Raw genomic sequence first — 18,578 nt, 5'->3', positions numbered from 1 at the left:
GCTTCTCATATCCTTTCTTAAATCGAAACTTCACACAGTACTCCAGGCGTGGTGTCCCCACGCTCTGTGAAATACAACTATCAAAACATCCCTATTTTTACATTAAGTTTGCCTTGCAATAAACAACATTTAATTTGGCTTCCTAATCACTTGCTGTACAACAACAAAGAATAAAGAAAATTACAGCACAGGAACAGCCCTCCGACCATGCCACCTGACTTAACTGAAAACCCCTAACCTTCTGGGGACTATATCCCTCTATTCCCATCTGATTCATGTATTTATCAAGACGCCCCTTAAAAGTCACTACCATATCCGCTTCCACTACCTCCCCCAGCAGCGAGTTCCAGGCACACACCACCCTCTGGTTAAAAACCTGCCACGTACATCTCCTTTAAACCTTGCCCCTTAAACCTATGCCCCCTAGTAATTGACTCTTCCACCCTGGGAAAAAGCTTCTGATTATCCACTCTGTCCATGCCCCTCATAATCTTGTAGACTTCTATCAGGTCGTCCCTCAACCTCCTTCGTTCCAGTGAGAAGTTTCTCCAACCTCTCCTCATAGCTAATGCCCTCCAAACCAGGCAACATCCTGGTAAATCTTTTCTGTACCCTCTCCAACATCCTTCTGGTAGTGTGGCGACCAGAATTGAACACTATATTCCAAGTGAGGCCTAACTAAGGTTCTATAAAGCTGTAACATGACTTGCCAATTTTTAAACTCAATGCCCTGGCCGATGAAGGCAAGTATGCCGTATGCCTTCTTGACTACTTTCTCCACCTGCATTGCCACTTTCAGTGACATGTGTACCTGTATACCCAGATCCCTTTGCCTATCAATACTCTTAAGGGTTCTGCCATTTACTGTATATTTCCCATCTGTATTAGACCTTCCAAAATGCATCACCTCACATTTGTCCGGATTAAACTCCATCTGCCATCTCTCCAACTGATCTATATCCTGCTGTATCCTCTGATGGTCCTCATCGCTATCTGCAAATCCACCAACCTTTGTGTCGTCCGCAAACTTACTAATCAAACCAGTTACATTTTCCTCCAAATCATTTATATATATTACAAACAGCGAAGGTCCCAGCACTGATCCCTGAGGAATGCCACTTGTCACAGCCCCCCATTCAGAAACGCACCCTTCCACTGCTACCCTCTGTCTTCTTTGACTGAGCCAGTTTTGTATCCACCTTGCCAGCTTACCTCTGATCCCATATGACTTCACCTTCTGCACCAGTCTGCCATGAGGGACCTTGTCAAAGGCCTTACTGAAGTCCATGTAGACAACATCCACTGCCCTACCCTCATCAATCATCTTCGTCACTTCCTCGAAAAACTCGATCAAGTTAGTGAGACACAACCTCCCCTTCACAAAACCATGTTGCCTCTGGCTAATACGTCCACTTATTTCCAAGTGGGAATAAATCATGTCTCGAAGAACCCTCTCCAATAATTTCCCTACCACTGATGTAAGGCTCACCGGCCTGTAATTACCTGGGTTATTCTTGCTACCCTTCTTAAACAAAGGAACAACATTGGCTATGGTAGCCAAGTAGTGGACCCTCCAGCTGGCTGGGGAGGAGAATGAGATACATGATCCCTGCTAATGTGGACCTCCACTGGCGGGATCGGAAACATTAGTGAGTCTGGTTGCGATTCCCGTTTTTGACCTCCCGCTGACATTTCCCACTCTGCTATGTTGGGTCACACCCAAAATGTTTCTCAGGGGTTCCGTTAGTAATCTTGGGAGGTCAAAAAGGTTCTGTGGCCAAAAGAATTTGGGAAATCTGCTCTAATGAATACAGGCCCAACCTATTAAGCCTTTCCTTCTCATCCCAAGAAACAGTCGCATGAACCTTGTCTGTACTCCTTCTCATGTAATTATATCCTTTCTTAAATAGAAACTTCACACAGTACTCCAGGCATGGTGTCCCCACGCTCTGTGAAATACAACTATCAAAACTTCCCTATTTTTACATCAAGTTTGCCTTGCAATAAACAACATTTAATTTGGCTTCCTAATCACTTGCTATATATCCATACTTTTTGATATTCATGTAGCAGGACACCCAGATCTCTCTCTGTATTGTAGAGTTCTGCAATTTCCATTTAAATATATTGCTTTTCTATTCTTCCTGTCAGAGTGGACTAGTTCACATTTTCCCACTCTCCTTCTGCCAAATTTTTGCCCAATCAGTTAATCTATGCAGACTCCTTGGGCGGGATTTTATGGCCTTGCTCGTCCTGAAACCATAAAATCCTGCCCAAGGTCAATGGACATTTTCATTATCCGCCCCTCGCCCGCTCTTATTCCATGGTGGGCGGGACGGTAAAATTCCGGCCCTTATGACCCCTTCACAACTTACTCTGCTACCTAGGTCCCATCAACAAATTTAGCAACCACACATTTGGTCACTTCATCCAAGTAATTGACATAGATTTTGGAAATAGTTGTGGCCCTAGCACTGATCGCTATGGCACTCCAGGTGTTACATCTCAACAACCCAAAAGTGACACATTTATGCATACTCTCTGTTTCATGTTAGCGAATCAATCCTCAATCTATGCTTATATGTTACCCCCTACTCCATGAGCTCTTATGATGTGGCACTTGTCAAATGCCTTCTGGAAATCCAAGTATGCCACATCTACAGGTTCTCCATTTTCCACATTGCTTGTTCCTTCCTCAAAGGACCCACAAAACCATGTTGACTCTGCCAGATTGCATTATTTTACAATTGTCCGACTAATCTCCTCTGATTCCAGCATTTTCCCTATGACAGATGTTAGGCTAATTGGCCTCTAGCTCCCTGCTTTCAGTCTCTCTCCTTTCTTGAAAGGAAGCTACTTACATTTGCTACTTACTGGAGGTTCTCCATCAGCACAAACACAGGGTTACCCCCACTGTGTTGAATCTCCTTCAGCAATCAAGTGGACTGCTTTGTCCTGGATGGTGTCGAGCTTCTTGAGTGTTGTTGAAGTTGCACTCATCCAGACAAGTGGAGACAATTCCACCACATTTCTGACTTGTAGGTGGTAGATGGGGTTACAGGAGGGGAGGGGGGAGGGAGGAGGTTGCAGGATTCCTAGCTCTGACCTGATATTGTAGTTACAGTATATATATGGCTGGTCCAGTTCAGTTTCTGTTCAATTATAACCCCCAGGATTTAATAATGGGGCTTTACATCTGACAGTAAAGTACTGCAAGAATTAATTCCAGATAAAAGAAAATAAAAATCTTACTTGTTCCACAACTGTTAATGTGCCTGGTGCCATGGTAACCACAGAAGCAACAGCACCATCATGATGTTCTGGAGCTAAACCGATAATTTGCTGAAGAATGTTCACAGCTGTTGAATCCATCCTATCCCCTAAGAATGAGGAACAACAGATATAAAATCAGTAGCATGTACTTTCCTAATTTCTTCTCCTTTGACTCCAGAAGCTTGGATTCATTTTCACAATTCCACCATTCCAATATTGTTCTGATAGTCTGCACCTAAACACTGAGCTCAACCAGGGGCACTTAATCACAGCTAAGCCCACTCTGTCCTCATCCAACATCCATTCATGTGCACTGATATAAGTGTGCATGTGCTTTGGATAGCAATCAGGAACTGGAACTCTGACTTCAAACTTGATACGAAGATAGGTGGAGAGACAGGTAGTATTGAGGAGGTGGGGAAGCTGCAGAAGGACTTGAACAGGTTAGGAGAGTGGGTAAATATAATGTGGGAAAGTGTGAGGTTATGCACTTTACTGGAAGAATAGAGGCATATTTCCTAAATGGGGATATAATTCAGAAATTGGAAGCGCAAAGGGATTTGGGACTCCTAGTTCAGGATTCTCTTAAGGTTAACCTGCAGGTTGAATTGGTGGTTAGGAAGGCAAATGCAATGTTAGCATTCATTTCGAGAGAATTAGAATACAAAAGCAGGAATGTATTGCTGAGGCCTTATAAGGCTCTGGTCAGACCACATTTGGAATATTGTAAGCAATTTTGGGCTCATATCTAAGGAAAGATGTGCTGGCCCTGGAGACGGTCCAGAAGAGGTTCACGAGAATGATCCCAGGAATGAAAAGCTTGACATATGAGAAGCGTTTGAGAAATCTGCGTCCGTACTCAATGGGCGTTTAAAAGGATGATGGGGGATCTCATTGAAACTTGCAGAATGCTGAAAGGTATATAGAATGGACGTGGGAAGATGTTTCCATTAGTAGGAGAACCTAGGATCCAAGAGCATAGCCGCAAAGTAAAGGGACAATGCTTTAGAACCAAGATGAGGAGGAATTTCTTCAGCCAGAGGGTGGTGAATCTATGGAATTCATTGCCACAGAAGGCTGTGGAGGCCAGATCATTGAGTGTAGTTAAGACAGAGACTGATAGGTTGGTAAGGGGATCAAAGGCAGGAGAATGGGGTTGAGAAACTTATCAACCATGATTGAATGGTGAAGCAGACTCGAGGGGCTGAATGGCCTGATTCTGCTCCTATATCTTATGGTCCTTTGCTATTCTATGGCACTGAGCCCAATAATGCTGCCAACAACTAAAATAAGCAATCGAATTTGGGAACTTTTGGTATTTGGTTTATGAAAGGTGCCTCTGTTCACTGAGACACCAAGAGGCTGAATCAATGCCTTTTAACTGTTAAATGTGATATCTGGGAGAATTTTATTCATAGAATCACCACTTCACATAGACACAGCTTAACTTCAGTAATAAAGAATTATACCATACAAAAACGTTAAGCTTCCAAGTGCAGTATATTTTCAAACTGATAAAGCACCTCTGGTCTTGCACATACGTGTCAAATAGCTTTTTCTAACAATCTTGGACAGAGACTTTAAAAACTCAATCCACACTGCCACCTACAATACCATGATAAAACTGAATGGGAAATATTGACATTGCAATTTACAATGATAAGTGCTGACAGAGAAACGTGGCCAGGAAAATATGTTTATGAACTGAAATGCATAATTCTCTTGAATATCCATGCACAGCCAGAACAATCATAAAACAGATACAGGTGCCTCCGTTAAACTGCTCCAGCTTTAACAATATGCTCTGAACCTATCACTATGTAGTTACCTTATTAGCATACTCTTAGTTATGCATTATCCTAATACCCGAGTGGGTTTAAAATTGAAACAAAGCAAACTCATTCACAACAAACCCGCCACCCTGCTTCTCTAATTAGAGTAGGATAGAAGTCATTATAGAAATTTCTCTCAGTTATACTCCTTCACTTACCATTCTCTGTGTTGTACCGTAGATCCTGAAGAGCTGCCACTGCTGCCTGAGTGCCTTGGACATCCTCTTCGCTCTCTGTTATGTGAAAGTACTGTGTTTGAGTCTGCTCTGGAGAAGCTTCAAGAACCTGCTGCACACAAGTACAAATACATCCAAAATCACCTACTTTATAATAGATTGCTCTTGTTCCTCAAATCAAAAGAGGTGAATTTCTTGTGAAATTCAGGTGAGCGTTTTAAAAAATTATCCGTGTCTGAGATGCTGGCAAGAGCAGCATTTGTTCCAGTTCTAACTGACCTTGAGGTGTTGTTAAGCTGTCTCCTTGAACTGATGCAATTCCTGCCTTTTCCCCGTAACCTTAGATCCCCTTACCAATCAAGAACCTATCAGTCTCTGTCTTAAATACACTCAATGATCTGGCCTCCACAGCCTTCTGTGGCAATGAATTCCATAGATTCACCACCCTCTGGCTGAAGAAATTCCTCCTCATCTTGGTTCTAAAGCGTTGTTCCTTTACTTTGAGGCTGTGCTCATGGATCCTAGGTTCTCCTACTAATAGAAACATCTTCCCCACGTCCATTCTATCCAGGCCTTTCAGTATTCTGCAAGTTTCAATGAGATCCCCATCATCCTTCTAAACGCCCATTGAGTACAGATGCAGATTTCTCAAACGCTTCTCATATGTCAAGCTTTTCATTCCTGGGATCATTCTCATGAACCTCTTCTGGACCTTCTCCAGGGCCAGCACATCCTTCCTTAGAAATGAAGCCCAAAATTGCTTACAATATTCCAATTCATGTAGGTAAACCTACAATGCTGTTAGAGAGGGGGGTTCATGTTGATTCTCAAATGTTGCATATTTTAGTACACAGTGCCAGTACCAGGTACTCTAAAGGGCAATAGCTGAGCAAGACCTGCCATTTCTTTCCCCCACAAATAAATCTTGCATACTGAAGCCACTCTGGCTACTGGCTGCAGCATTTCACCATAAAGAAAGAGGATGTGTTGGACTTCAACCCGGATAAGTGTGTGGTGATCCATTTTGGCAGATCCAATGGGATGAAGCAGCAATATAATATGAAGGGTACCATTCTTAGCAGTGTAGAGGATCAGAAGGACCTTGGGGTCCGGGTCCATAGGACTCTTAAATCGGCCTCGCAGGTGGAGGATGCGGTCAAGAAGGCGTACTGGCCTTCATTAATCGAGGGATTGAGTTTAGGAGTCGGGAGATAATGCTGCAGCTTTATAGGACCCTGGTTAGACCCCACTTGGAGTACTGCGCGCAGTTCTGGTCACCTCATTACAGGAAAGATGTTGAAGCCATTGAAAGACGTCGGTGGTGGTGGAGGCAAACTCGTTGGGGTCTTTTAAGAGACTTCTGGATGAGTACATGGGATTTAATGGGATTGAGGGCTATAGATAGGCCTAGAGGTGGGGATGTGATCGGCGCAACCTGTGGGCCGAAGGGCCTGTTTGTGCTGTGGCTTTCTTTCTATGTTAAATAGAAGCAGAAACCAACTCAGAGGAGATTTACAAGGATGTTGCCTGGATTGGGGGGCATGCCTTATGAGGATAGGTTGAGGGAGCTTGGTCTCTTCTCCCTGGAGAGACGAAGGATGAGAGGTGACCTGATAGAGGTTTACAAGATGTTGAGAGGTCTGGATAGGGTAGACTCTCAGAGGCTATTTCCAAGGGCTGAAATGGTTGCTACGAGAGGACACAGGTTTAAGGTGCTGGGGGGTAGGTACAGAGGAGATGTCAGGGGTAAGTTTTTCACTCAGAGGGTGGTGGGTGAGTGGAATCGGCTGACGTCGGTGGTGGTGGAGGCAAACTCGTTGGGGTCTTTTAAGAGACTTCTGGATGAGTACATGGGATTTAATGGGATTGAGGGCTATAGATAGGCCTAGAGGTGGGGATGTGATCGGCGCAACCTGTGGGCCGAAGGGCCTGTTTGTGCTGTGGCTTTCTTTCTATGTTAAATAGAAGCAGAAACCAACTCAGAAAGTATAAAATTGGCTCTGAAGAAGTCATACGGACTCAAAACGTTAACTTTGTTTCTCTCTCCACACATGCTGCCAAACTTGCTGAGCTTTCCCAGCTTCTTCTGTTTTTAGTTCTGTGGAAGTGCTCAATATTTTAGGATTTCCACAGCTGAACCAATGTGAGGCAATTTTTGTTTTATCCTTTAAGTTTCTTCCTGGTCTCATCTCAGATCACCTGAGATTTGCATTTTATTAACATTACATTTTATAAACATATTAGACATTATTGTGTTGCTCCAATGGTTTCTTTGGTCTTATTTTATTTCTTGATAATTATCTATGAACTTCACGGTTGGGAGGGCTCTCTTTTTAAAAGATTTTTGGAGGAAAACATCCAGGTGGTTGTGTTCCAATGTATCTGCTACCCTTGTCCTTCTAGATGGTAGTGGTCGTGAGTTTGAAAGCTGCTCTCTAAGGGGCCTTGGTGAGTTCCTGCAGTGCATCTTGTAGATGATATAAACTGCTGCTACTGTGTGTCGGTGATGGAGGGAGTAATGCTTGTGGAAGGGATTCCAATCAAGTTGACTGCTTTGTCCTGGATGGTATCCCCTTACCATCAAGCTTCTTGAGTGTTGCTGGAGCTGCACTCATCCAGGCAAGGGGAGAGTATTCCATCCATTCCTGACTTGTGCCTTGTAGATAGTAAACAGGCTTTGGAGAGTCAGGAGGTGAGTTACCTGCTACAGGACTCTTAGCCTCTGATCTGCCACAGGATTTAAATGGATAGTCCAATTGAATTTCCAGATGGGACACTGAACCAAGGTCTCATCAGGTGGATGTAAAAGATTCCATGGCATTATTTCGTAGAAAAACAGGGAAGTTATCCCTGGTGTCCTGGCCAATATTTACTCCTCAATCAACATCACAAAAATAGTTGTTATCACATTGCTGTTTGTGGATACTTGCTGAATGCAGATTGGCTGCTCTGCATCCTACATTACAACAGTGACCTTTCAAAAATACATAATTGGTTGCAAAGCACTTTGCGACATCCGGTATTTATGAAAAATACTATATAAATGCACGCTTTTCTTTAACAGGTTTAGTTAACAATGAATACATAAGCTAGAGACAGAACATTTTTATAGAAGGGAAAGTACAAAAAATGACAGTATTCAAATTGAGATGCGCCTGATGGAAAACAAAACTGGCTATCTGTACCGTGTATATCTTTGATGTGTGAGGTAATTTATACAGAATGTCTTGCAATACACAGTGTAGTTGCAGCAACTTAATTGAGAAAAAGAACTGACAATTCTAAATATTAGGCGAGGAGAACTGGACTTTGATGACTGTTAAAATACATATCGAAAGAGTAGCCACAAGTTTTTTTTTTAACATTTGTGGGACATATTTATTGCCCATCCCTAGTTGCCCTTGGAGAGCAGTTGAGAGTCAACCACATTACTGTGGCTCTGGAGTCACATCTAAGCCAGACCAGGTAAGGACAGCAGATTTCCTTCCCTAAAAGGACATTAGTGAACCAGATGAGCTTTTCCGACAATCGACAATGGTTTCCTGGTCATCAGTAGATTCTTAATTCCATACTTTTTTTATTGAATTCAAATTCCACCATCTGCCGTGGCAGGATTCGAATCCTGGTCCCCAGGACATTAGCTGAGTTTCTGGATTAATAGTCTGGTGATAATACCACTAGGCCATTGCCTCCCTTTATCTGTAGAGTTCAACTGGAATCCTCCAGAACTGCATCCTTGCAAGATTTAGTACCTTTCGAAGAAGAAATATGTACCTGCTCTAAGGCTTCTCCCTCTATGCTGCCAACAATCTTCAGTCCATGCTTGTTTTTCAAGTGTCTGTTCAGCTCCCACTTAGTACCATACACGAAGCTGCAAACTGGACACTTTACGCCACCTTTAAAATGAAAATGAAAATAGTCACTTGATAGTACAGAATTTGAGTATTGCTGAGAAAAAAAGACATGCTGCTGAAGTTTCTCATTTTGCACTCACCAGGAGAGTTGCGAGAATGCAAAATTTCAAAGGCAGCAACAATTTATACTGCATGAGAAAAGGGGATGCTGATTGGTTGGCAAGTTGGTTCTAATTGGTCAAGACATTGCTGTGGTGAATGCACCAGGGAGTTTGTGGGCGGGATCTTATGGCCTCACTCATCTCAAAACCGTAAAATCCCATCTGAGGTCAACGGATCTTCCCATTGTCCACGCCTCGCCAGCTCCGATTCCTGTGGCGGGTGGAGCAGAAAAATTCCAGCCTTTGTGTTTTTCTATTATTCAAAAATAAATTTCCCTGGAAATATTCCTTTTGCCTGCAGAGGAAAGGTTATTGCAAATGGATATATGTAGCTTCAAGCCAACGTAAGTGAGCTACATTGCAAGTCCGATTGATAATCTTACATTAGTTGCTGGTGTAGATCTTAGCACACAGCAAATTGCTGCCCATTCGCAAAATCACATCTAACATTAAACATTATGTTCTGAGTTTTGCAAGCAGGGTTGGTTGGATAGTTGAGTACTCAGTCAATTGTGGGCAAGGGATGTGCTGTTTTATACAATCCACCAGTTGCTAGGATGTATGGCCTATGCACCTGGCATCACACTGACACTAAAATTCAGACACTACACTACTCATTTGCATGGTAGGCAAATATCTTTTAGGCTTTATGTCAGCATTGCGTTAGTGGGAAACAGCGCTCATGTTGTGCGAAATGGCTAGCTTCACCTGTTTCTCAGAATTTTTTACCCTTTTAGGGTAATTTGAAGTAAACTGGGCACTTTTAAAGTTATCTTTGGTTCACTCCTGAGTATATGTGATGAGTAACTAACACAAAAATGAGTAATATTATATATGAATTTCAGTGCCAATGCGAAGTACATAGACTGCAAGTCCCAACAACTAGTGAATCATATCAAACAGCATGTCCCTTCGACTATTCACAATCAGCAGAGTACTGACTGTACTCAACCAACCTGTGCTTGCAACACTCAGAACAATGGGGCGGCATGGTGACACAGTAGTTGGCACTGCTGCCAAGGGGCCCGGATTCAATTCTGCTCCCCGTGTCTGTGTGGGTTTTCTCTGCGTGCCCCGGTTTCCCCCCACAGTCCAAAGATGTGCGGGTTAGGTTGATTGGCCATGCTAAATTGACCCTAGTGCCAGTGGATTAACAGGGTAAATATGGGAATAGGGCCTGGGTGGGATTGTGGTCGGTGCAGACTCGATGAGCCTCCTTTTGCACTGTAGAGATTCTATGGGATTCTATGAATGTCCAATGTTAGGTGCGATTCCGTGATTGTTCAGCAAATGGTACCCAATCACAAAGAATTGCACCAACAACTAGCAGATAAGATTTTCAGTCACAATATAGCTGATATACGCTTGCGAAAATTTACATATGCAACAACCTTTCCTCTGCAGGCAAAAGTAATATGTCCAGGCGTATGGGAGACAATTGCTCCCTGGTGCATTCGCCATGGCAACATCCTGACCTACCAGGGTCGACTTGTCGACCAATCAGCACCCCTTTTTGCATGCAGAAGAAATTGTTGCTCCCTTTGAAAATAGACATTTTTTCATCTGTTCTGATGAGTGAGAAAATCCTGCCTCTTTTCTCAACAAATAAAATACCTTTTGTAAGATGACATAGACGACCTTATCTGAAATCTTACGGTTTTTTGATTACACATCTAAATGATAGATGGATAATGATGACACTGTAAAGTGTCATTAACCAACTTCATGTATCCTGAAATCAGTGCTTGTTTCCAATTGCTTCCAATATTCCTGCTCACAACTGCTGAGAATTAAACTACCTTTGAGCCAGCAAAAAGGTTTATTTGCTTCATGAAGTGATAACAATCTATTTTGCTGCTGATTTCCCACAATTACCATCGGGTAGAATTATTAAGATTAGAAGGAAAAATGAAACGCCTTTACCATGCCTATGGGATTTTCCCCTCACATGATCTTCCTTACAAAAGTCTCTATTATCAACTAGCAGGCTACTGCATAAGAGTCTGCAGCTGTCGATATAATGAACTGTTTTCATTATCAACAGAATAAGTTTGAGATCACCTGCTGACTTCAGGAGTAAACACCCATTCTTAAAATTGATTGCAAAATATGTTAAGAACTTATAAAGGCAGAAATTTCCATACTCTGGCTGTAAGGGCACCATTGTAGTCCTGTTCTCATGGTGATCACACCTAGTAAAGTTTTTCCTGGCAGCACAGCCTCATGTTATCTTCCCTTATCAATGCTTTTAATGTCCCAGGATAATTCCACAAAAGGATGAGGGGGGTAGACATTCAGAGAAGGCATGACCACTAACCCAACAAACAAACAAAACAAGCAGCCAGCATAATTAAGGACACCACACAACCCGGACATTATCTCTTCTACCTCCTTTCGTTGGGAGAAAGATACAAAAATCTGAGGTCACATCCCAACCAACTCAAGAACAGCTTCTTCCCTGCTGCCATCAGAGTTTTGAATGGAACTAACTCACATTAAGTTGATCTTTTTCTACAACCTGGCAGTGACTGTAACACTACATTCTGCACTCACTCCTTTCCTTCTCTATGAACAGTATGCTTTGTCTGTATAGCATGCAAAAGACAATACTTTTCACTGTATCCCAATACATGCGACAATAATAAATCAAATCATGTCAAATTTGTTGCCTTTCTTCAGCTGCCATAAGAAGCCAGACTTATTGAACTGAGTGGCTTGCTAGGCTACTTCAGAGACTCAAAGGTATTGGTGTGGATCTGGGGTCACAGACAGGCCAGGCGTAGTAAGCGTGTCTGAAGGACCAGTAGGATTTTTACGGCAATCCAATAGCTTTACAGTCACTTTTATTGATACCAGTTTTTCATATACCAAGTTTTTAACTGAATACTAATTCCACACAGATCAAGAAACCAAACCTGGAATCTTTCTCATCTATATGACTCCACTATTGACTTGATAACCATGCTGAAGGATCAGAGCTCTGCGGACTGACTTCTGCGAAGCCTCTTAATTCCCAATGTTTCAAAGGAAGGAGGATATTGGAGAAACACTGTTGTGAGTCATACCTAAAATCTAACCAGCTAAACATAATATATGTTTCTTTTATCATTTTTAAATATCAAAGCATAGTTTCTAAAACCATTATAAAAGCTTCTATGATACATTAGCAGATATCTTGTGCAATATTGAACCATACAACTTCTCCCAGCATTCTTGTGCTCGGACATCCGAGTATCCTCAGTGCCTGCAGGAATATAGCAACTTCCTCAGACATGCTTCATAACTTGGATTTCTGACATTATCCCAATGTTGCAATTACTGAGGAGCAACACAAACTTTCTCATGGTATTATGACTGCATTCCAGATGAGCATTAGTAGTACTGATTGGCAATTCAACCTCTTCTATATATAGAATGTGTTTTATCAGGTGAGATTTAACATCATTTTTATCTATCATTTTAGAGCAAAAGAGACAGAGAGGTTTTTTGGACGTGTACAGCACAAGAGTAGGGAGATGGTCCATTGTATCTTAATGCAGACACAATTGCTGCAAGTTTAAACAGAAACAGAAAATGATACAAATGCACAGCACGGTGCTCATATCTTAAGCAGAACTTATTAGTATTTTGAAATGCACAGCAAAATCTAAGCGAAACAATTAGCACTTTAAGTAGGTCCCCTTATCCAGAGCTCCTCAGCTCCAAGTACTACAGCAGCTTTGGCCGCTGTTGATACCTCCAGCAATTTTCCATGCCAAGTGGTTTATTCATGTGTGAGCACAGGCAGTGAATGTTTGTAGGCTATTAGAACACTGGTGGGTGTAAGATATCACAGCTGAGTCTCATCCAGCCTTGACCAGATGGCGTTTGACTAGATCTCAATTGGAAACAGGACCTTTAATATAAAAAAAGGTGCTTCACACATATAAAACAAGGAAGTATTCATGAATGGCATGACACTTGGATGTTCTGAGGAACAAAGGGTCCTTGGCATGTTTGTCCATAGATCTCTGAGGGCAGAAGGGTATGTTAGTGGAGTGGTGAAAAAGACAGTCCAAAGATGCGCGGGTTAGGTTGAATGACCATGCTAAAATTGCCCCTTAGTGTCCTGGGATGCGTAGATTAGAGGGATTAGCGGGTAAAATGTGTAGGGATATGGGGGTAGGGCCGGGATGGGATTGTGGTCGGTGCAGACTCGATGGGCCGAATGGCCTCTTTCTGTACTGTAGGGTTTCTATGATTTCTATGACACTTACCTTTATCAATTGAGGCATAGATTACAAAAGCAGGGAGGTCATGTTGGAGTTGTATAAAATTTTGGTGAGGCCACAGCTAGAGTAGTGTGTGCAGTTCTGGTCGTCACATTACGGGAAGGATATGATTGCACTGGAGGGGAGCAGAGGAGATTCACCAGGATGCCACCTGGGATGGAAAATTTATGTTATGAAGAGAGGTAAATAGACTTCGGTTGTTTTCATTGGAGCAGGGAAGACAGAGGGGTGACCTGATCGAGGTGCCCAAGTTTATGAGGGGCATGGATAGGGTGGATAGGGAGCAGCTGTTTCCCTTAGATGAAGGTTCAGTCACGAGGGGACACAAGTTTAAGGTGAAGCTCAGGAGATCTAGGGAGGATGTCAGGAAAAATCTTTTTACCCAGAGGGTGGTAACAGTCTGGAATGCGCTGCCTGGGAGAGTGGTAGAGGCAGATTGTCTTATCTCCTTTAAAAAGTGCCTGGATGAAAACTTGGCACATCATAACATTCAAGGCTATGAGCCAAGTGCTGGTAAGTGGGATTAGGTAGTTCAGGGGTTTTTCACATGTTGGTGCTAGAACTTGATGGGCTGAAGGGCCTCTTCTGCACTGTGTGATTCAGTGATTCTGAGAGTTAAGACATGGACAGCAAAGTTTTAAGTTACCTCTAGCCTACGGAAGGTAGAACGTGAGCAACCAGCCAGGAATGCATTTGAATAGTCAGGTCTAGAGGTAACAGAGTTGTGAATTTGGGCTTCAGCAGCAGGGAAGCTGAAATAGAGACAAAGGTGGTCAATATTACTGAGGTGGAAATAGGTGGTCTTACTGATGAAACGAATGTGAAGCCAGTAGCTTATTTCAGGTTTAAATGTGACACTAAGGTTTAGCCTGAGTCACTAAGCATGGCAGAGGGTTGGAAGCTCATGGCAGGAGCCGAGAATGATGACTTTGGTCTTACCAATGCTTAGCTGGAGGAAATTGTAGCTCATCCAAGATTGAATGCCAGAGAATCAGCCAGACAATACTGAGGCAATGGAAGGGTTGAGACAAATGGCGGAGTGGTATATCGGGCATGTATTGCCACCTCCCCACAGCCCAGCTACAAATAACAGTACGCATTTGCTTGGTGCTTCAGATGTGCACTTAACATTAGGAGGGCAAAAGTGTGAATGCTGAGCAGACGGGGAAAGAGAAACATTAAATACAATTGAAGTGAGGGGTCCCAATAATGCTGGTTAAAACGGGAAAGAACGAAGCAGGGAGGGACATGGAGCTTAATGGCTGAGTATGTAGCTGTCAATGATGGAGCAGGAGGAAGTGATGGAAGCCTGATGTCAGAAGAATGAAAGGTGCCTAGAGGAAGTCTTAAAGTGACTTTCAAGTGAGGCTGGCACCAACTTTCTAGGAGATGGAGAGTGCAGACAAAATGACATCTTAGGAATGGATACTTCATCAGATGCAAGCATTTTGAGGGAGGATCCATACATGAAATATTGACATGTCTGTTCTCTGCACAGATAATGACTGACCTGCTGAGTGTTTCGAGCATTTTCTATTTTGGTTTGGATTTCCAGCAGCTGTGGTTCTTTTTTCCTTTATGAAAATACAATGTATCATGCTAATCATGTAAACCTTTATATAGTACTTTGCATCTGAGAGAAAGGCTAGGATACCACAGCAATGTTTCAGCTTGTAAACTACTTTTGCAGTGTACATGTGGCAGCTGTTTTTTAACATGGAAAGATGCCATCAACAGCAACCAGATTAATGTTTTGATGATATTGGCTGAGGGAGGAATATTGGCTAGGATACTAGGAGAATTCCCTTTTCTTAAAAATTAGTAAAGGATTAAATACCCACCCAAATTGAGGTTTTGGTTCAACATTTCAATTAAAGGACAGTGTTGTCCACCAATATAGCGCTCCTGGTGTATCCACCCCCAGATAATGGAGTCTATAAAGCAGGCTAGCTCAGTTGGTTAAGAACATAATAACACAGCTTAAGCTTAATAACACTGCCAGTGCAGGTTCAATCCCCATACCAGCTGTGTTCTCTCATAGAGATCACAGAAGATATGTTGAGTGCTATGATTAGCAATTCTTGGACAACCAAGAAGAGAGCGGGGCAGAAAAAATGGAGTCCACAATCGTCTAACTCAGAGACAGCAAGGTCACAAACTGATCCTAGGGTAAGGATCCAAGCAATAGATCATGAGGAGACGATGGTAGAAATATGTCTTGCTGTTATACACCCTAAGCCGCATTCTGTTCCATTGACTCGACCTGCTTAGTGCTACCAGGCAAACCAAATTTGTACCTCAGTACCGCAGGATGCTATAATTGGAGAAATACGGAGATGAGGAAATACAAATAGGGACACTGAGAAAATGGAAAATGACCAGAATGGCTGGTAGAACCAAGCAGAAACATTCCTGGATGTAAGAGGAGCGAGGATTTTATGGAAAAATGAAAGTGAAGATGAATCCATTATATGTGGAACTTTATTATGTGATTTTATTATAAGCTGCATGCATTATTTCAAAGTGAAGCTCTTAATACCTTGTTGCGTCACACTCTCCTGAGCTAGCACACCAGTCCCAGCATTGACATACTCATCATTGGGATGTTTCTTGTGATAATGTCTCTTCAGTGATCCAGCCATGTTACACGAATAGTGGCACAGTGCACATCGGAAAGGCTGAAGTGAACAAGGAGAACATTACTAGCAACAAGGAAAAATATCTGCACTGACAAGTGTAGCAGCAAAATCCAAACCACCAACAAAGATAGCAGCAACATCTACACCAACAAAAGGGATGTCAGTAACATCTGCACCAACAGGCACAGCAGCAACATCTACACTGACAATATGGATAGCAACATCTACACCAACATCAGTGATAGCAGTAGCTACCCCATAAAGAAAAACAAAAACTGCATCAGGAATCTCAAAGGTTGCAACAATCAGAAAGCAATTATACAACCTAAACACAACAAAAAGCAACCGTGATAACAGGTTGAAAAGGACTTCTACTGAGGCCACCATCAGCAAAAGTAAGTAGTATCCACAACAGAAACAGCCGCTCATCAACATCCAAAAGAAATCACGAAGAAATTCGATAGCAAAAGCTATCAGGCTAGAAAACAGAACACCATAAGCAATTAAGCAATATTGCTACCTGTACCTCTCCAATGGTAGCCAAATTAGGAATAGCATCTAGCAATAAGGTAAATGTCCTACTCTACCAAATTGGGTGCTCTGTGGTCCAATGCAGTGTACATCTTACAGGACCTATCCAATGCTTGGATGCAGTGGAGGGAGAAAACTCAAGTCTTCAAATTCACCCATTGGGCTGGATTTTGGCTACTGTGGCAGATCAGGAAATTTTCTGACTCACTAGACCTGCCTCAGTAAAATGGGATTTTCGCTCGGAGTGGGATGAGGGGTGATAGTTACGGATAGAGCCAGGTCTGCAGATCCTGGAATTGGAGTGTAGGTGGTCATGGGAACTGGCGAGTGTCAAGGCTGGCTTGTTAGGAAGCCTAGATTATCTGGAACTTTGTCCTAGTTGTTTTAGAAGCTGTTAGGCATTCTAACCCTCATCTCTTACCCAACCCCCCCCTGCATGGCCCCTCATACCATCGTGCCAAATCATGCCCCCCATCCAGCTCCTCATGGCCCCTCATACCCACTCACCCAATATCCACCATGGTTGATGTCAGGAGCCATGTGAAGATGAAAAGAAAACTTTTAACAATCTAATACAAATATCACTCCTACACGTTCAGTAGCAAAACAACCCAGTCATAAAACTCATTCAAAGTTTTAAAATCTCAAGCGATTAATATCTTATAAAAAACAAACGCCTATTCAAACCCTGCATCAAAGGCAGCTAATCCTTTAAAAGACTCTTCAAACTGTAAATTAAACTGTGAACTCAGAATTTCCTGTTGAGTTGATTGTAGCTATTGAAATTTAGCCAAGCATTCATAATGACACAATGATAGCCCTTGGAAAATGCCAACAAAGAGCTCTATTGAAACTGCATGAACAAATGCAGTATTTTTTCTCTAACCCACGCCTGTCATTCAAAGCAGTTCAGCAAAGGGTTTTGTCAAACTTTCACTGACAGCTCCAGCCTGTTTTATTTAAAGTTAAAGGGCAAGGCATTTGAAAAACCTCAGATCATGATAGTTATATATATCTTCTCCATGCTTCAAAAGCTTTTAAGTCTACTGCATCAATTGGTGACTCCCAAGCTGCCCTCCCTCATTCACAATATCCTTGACAGTCACCAATAATGTTGATCATTAACCATTGGACATGCCAGTAACAATTCGGCATTCTGTTACATCCACAACCTGACCTTGGTTAGATTCCCTGATAATAACCTTCACTGGAAGTAGTGGAAAACCATCAATGTTCATATAAGTGTCTCATAAGATTTTATTCCAGGCAAATAATTCTTGCCTTGAATGCTGCGTGCTGCTCCATATGCCGAAGGAGGTTTGGCTTTTGCGCGGCAGTGTAGTCACACACTGTACATTTATATTGTTTACCTGCAGGATAAGAAAATGACAAGTGTGAGGAAGGAAGTAAGATTATCAAAAACTTATGTAGTGAAAAGACCTCTTGTGAAATGCTTGTAATTGATGCATGTCTTCTTGTCAATGAAATACAAAAATACAGAATTAAAATGAAGACAGAACCAAGTAATGTGAAAGCTTAAAACAATTTTCAGCCCTGGCAATGCAAGTAAAGGGAATAAAAATAACTTGAATTACGGGCAACTGTTCAGTAATTTAAACAAATTGTTAAAGATCCGAGGCATAAAGTAACCTCAGATCACAACATCAACTGAATGCATCTTGAATAGAGTGGGAAGTTGAGAATTTGGTAAGAGTGGGATTCTCTAGCAAACTATGTACGAGTGGGCCAAGCTAAAATTTAGTTTAACATTTAGAATTTAATGTAGAATTTCAAAAACTGTAAAAAAAAACCTGCCAGTTATGTACAGTGTCAACCGTGTT

General features: G+C 42.2%; 1 protein-coding gene across 7 annotated transcripts in view; it reads right to left on the bottom strand.

Annotated features, from left to right (window-relative positions):
- zfat (zinc finger and AT hook domain containing) overlaps positions 1–18,578 on the bottom strand; it is a 113,263-nt gene that overhangs the window by 4,010 nt on the left and 90,675 nt on the right. For 3 of the 7 annotated variants that reach the window (XM_078215799.1, XM_078215802.1, XM_078215800.1), the window contains exons 11-15: positions 18,019–18,107; positions 16,107–16,245; positions 9,056–9,177; positions 5,264–5,393; positions 3,253–3,380 (exon numbers count right to left, since the gene is read on the bottom strand). In XM_078215799.1, the coding sequence (XP_078071925.1) occupies positions 3,253–3,380; positions 5,264–5,393; positions 9,056–9,177; positions 16,107–16,245; positions 18,019–18,107 (608 nt within the window). The remainder of the gene's footprint in view (positions 1–3,252; positions 3,381–5,263; positions 5,394–9,055; positions 9,178–16,106; positions 16,246–18,018; positions 18,108–18,578) is intronic. The other 4 variants (XM_078215801.1, XR_013498298.1, XM_078215804.1 and 1 more) reach the window with 4 other exon arrangements.

The sequence above is a fragment of the Mustelus asterias genome, chromosome 7 (genome assembly GCF_964213995.1).
Source record: "Mustelus asterias chromosome 7, sMusAst1.hap1.1, whole genome shotgun sequence".
Lineage (NCBI taxonomy): Eukaryota > Metazoa > Chordata > Chondrichthyes > Carcharhiniformes > Triakidae > Mustelus > Mustelus asterias.
Note: the sequence above shows the minus strand (reverse complement) of the source record. Positions and strands in the feature narration are given on the sequence as shown.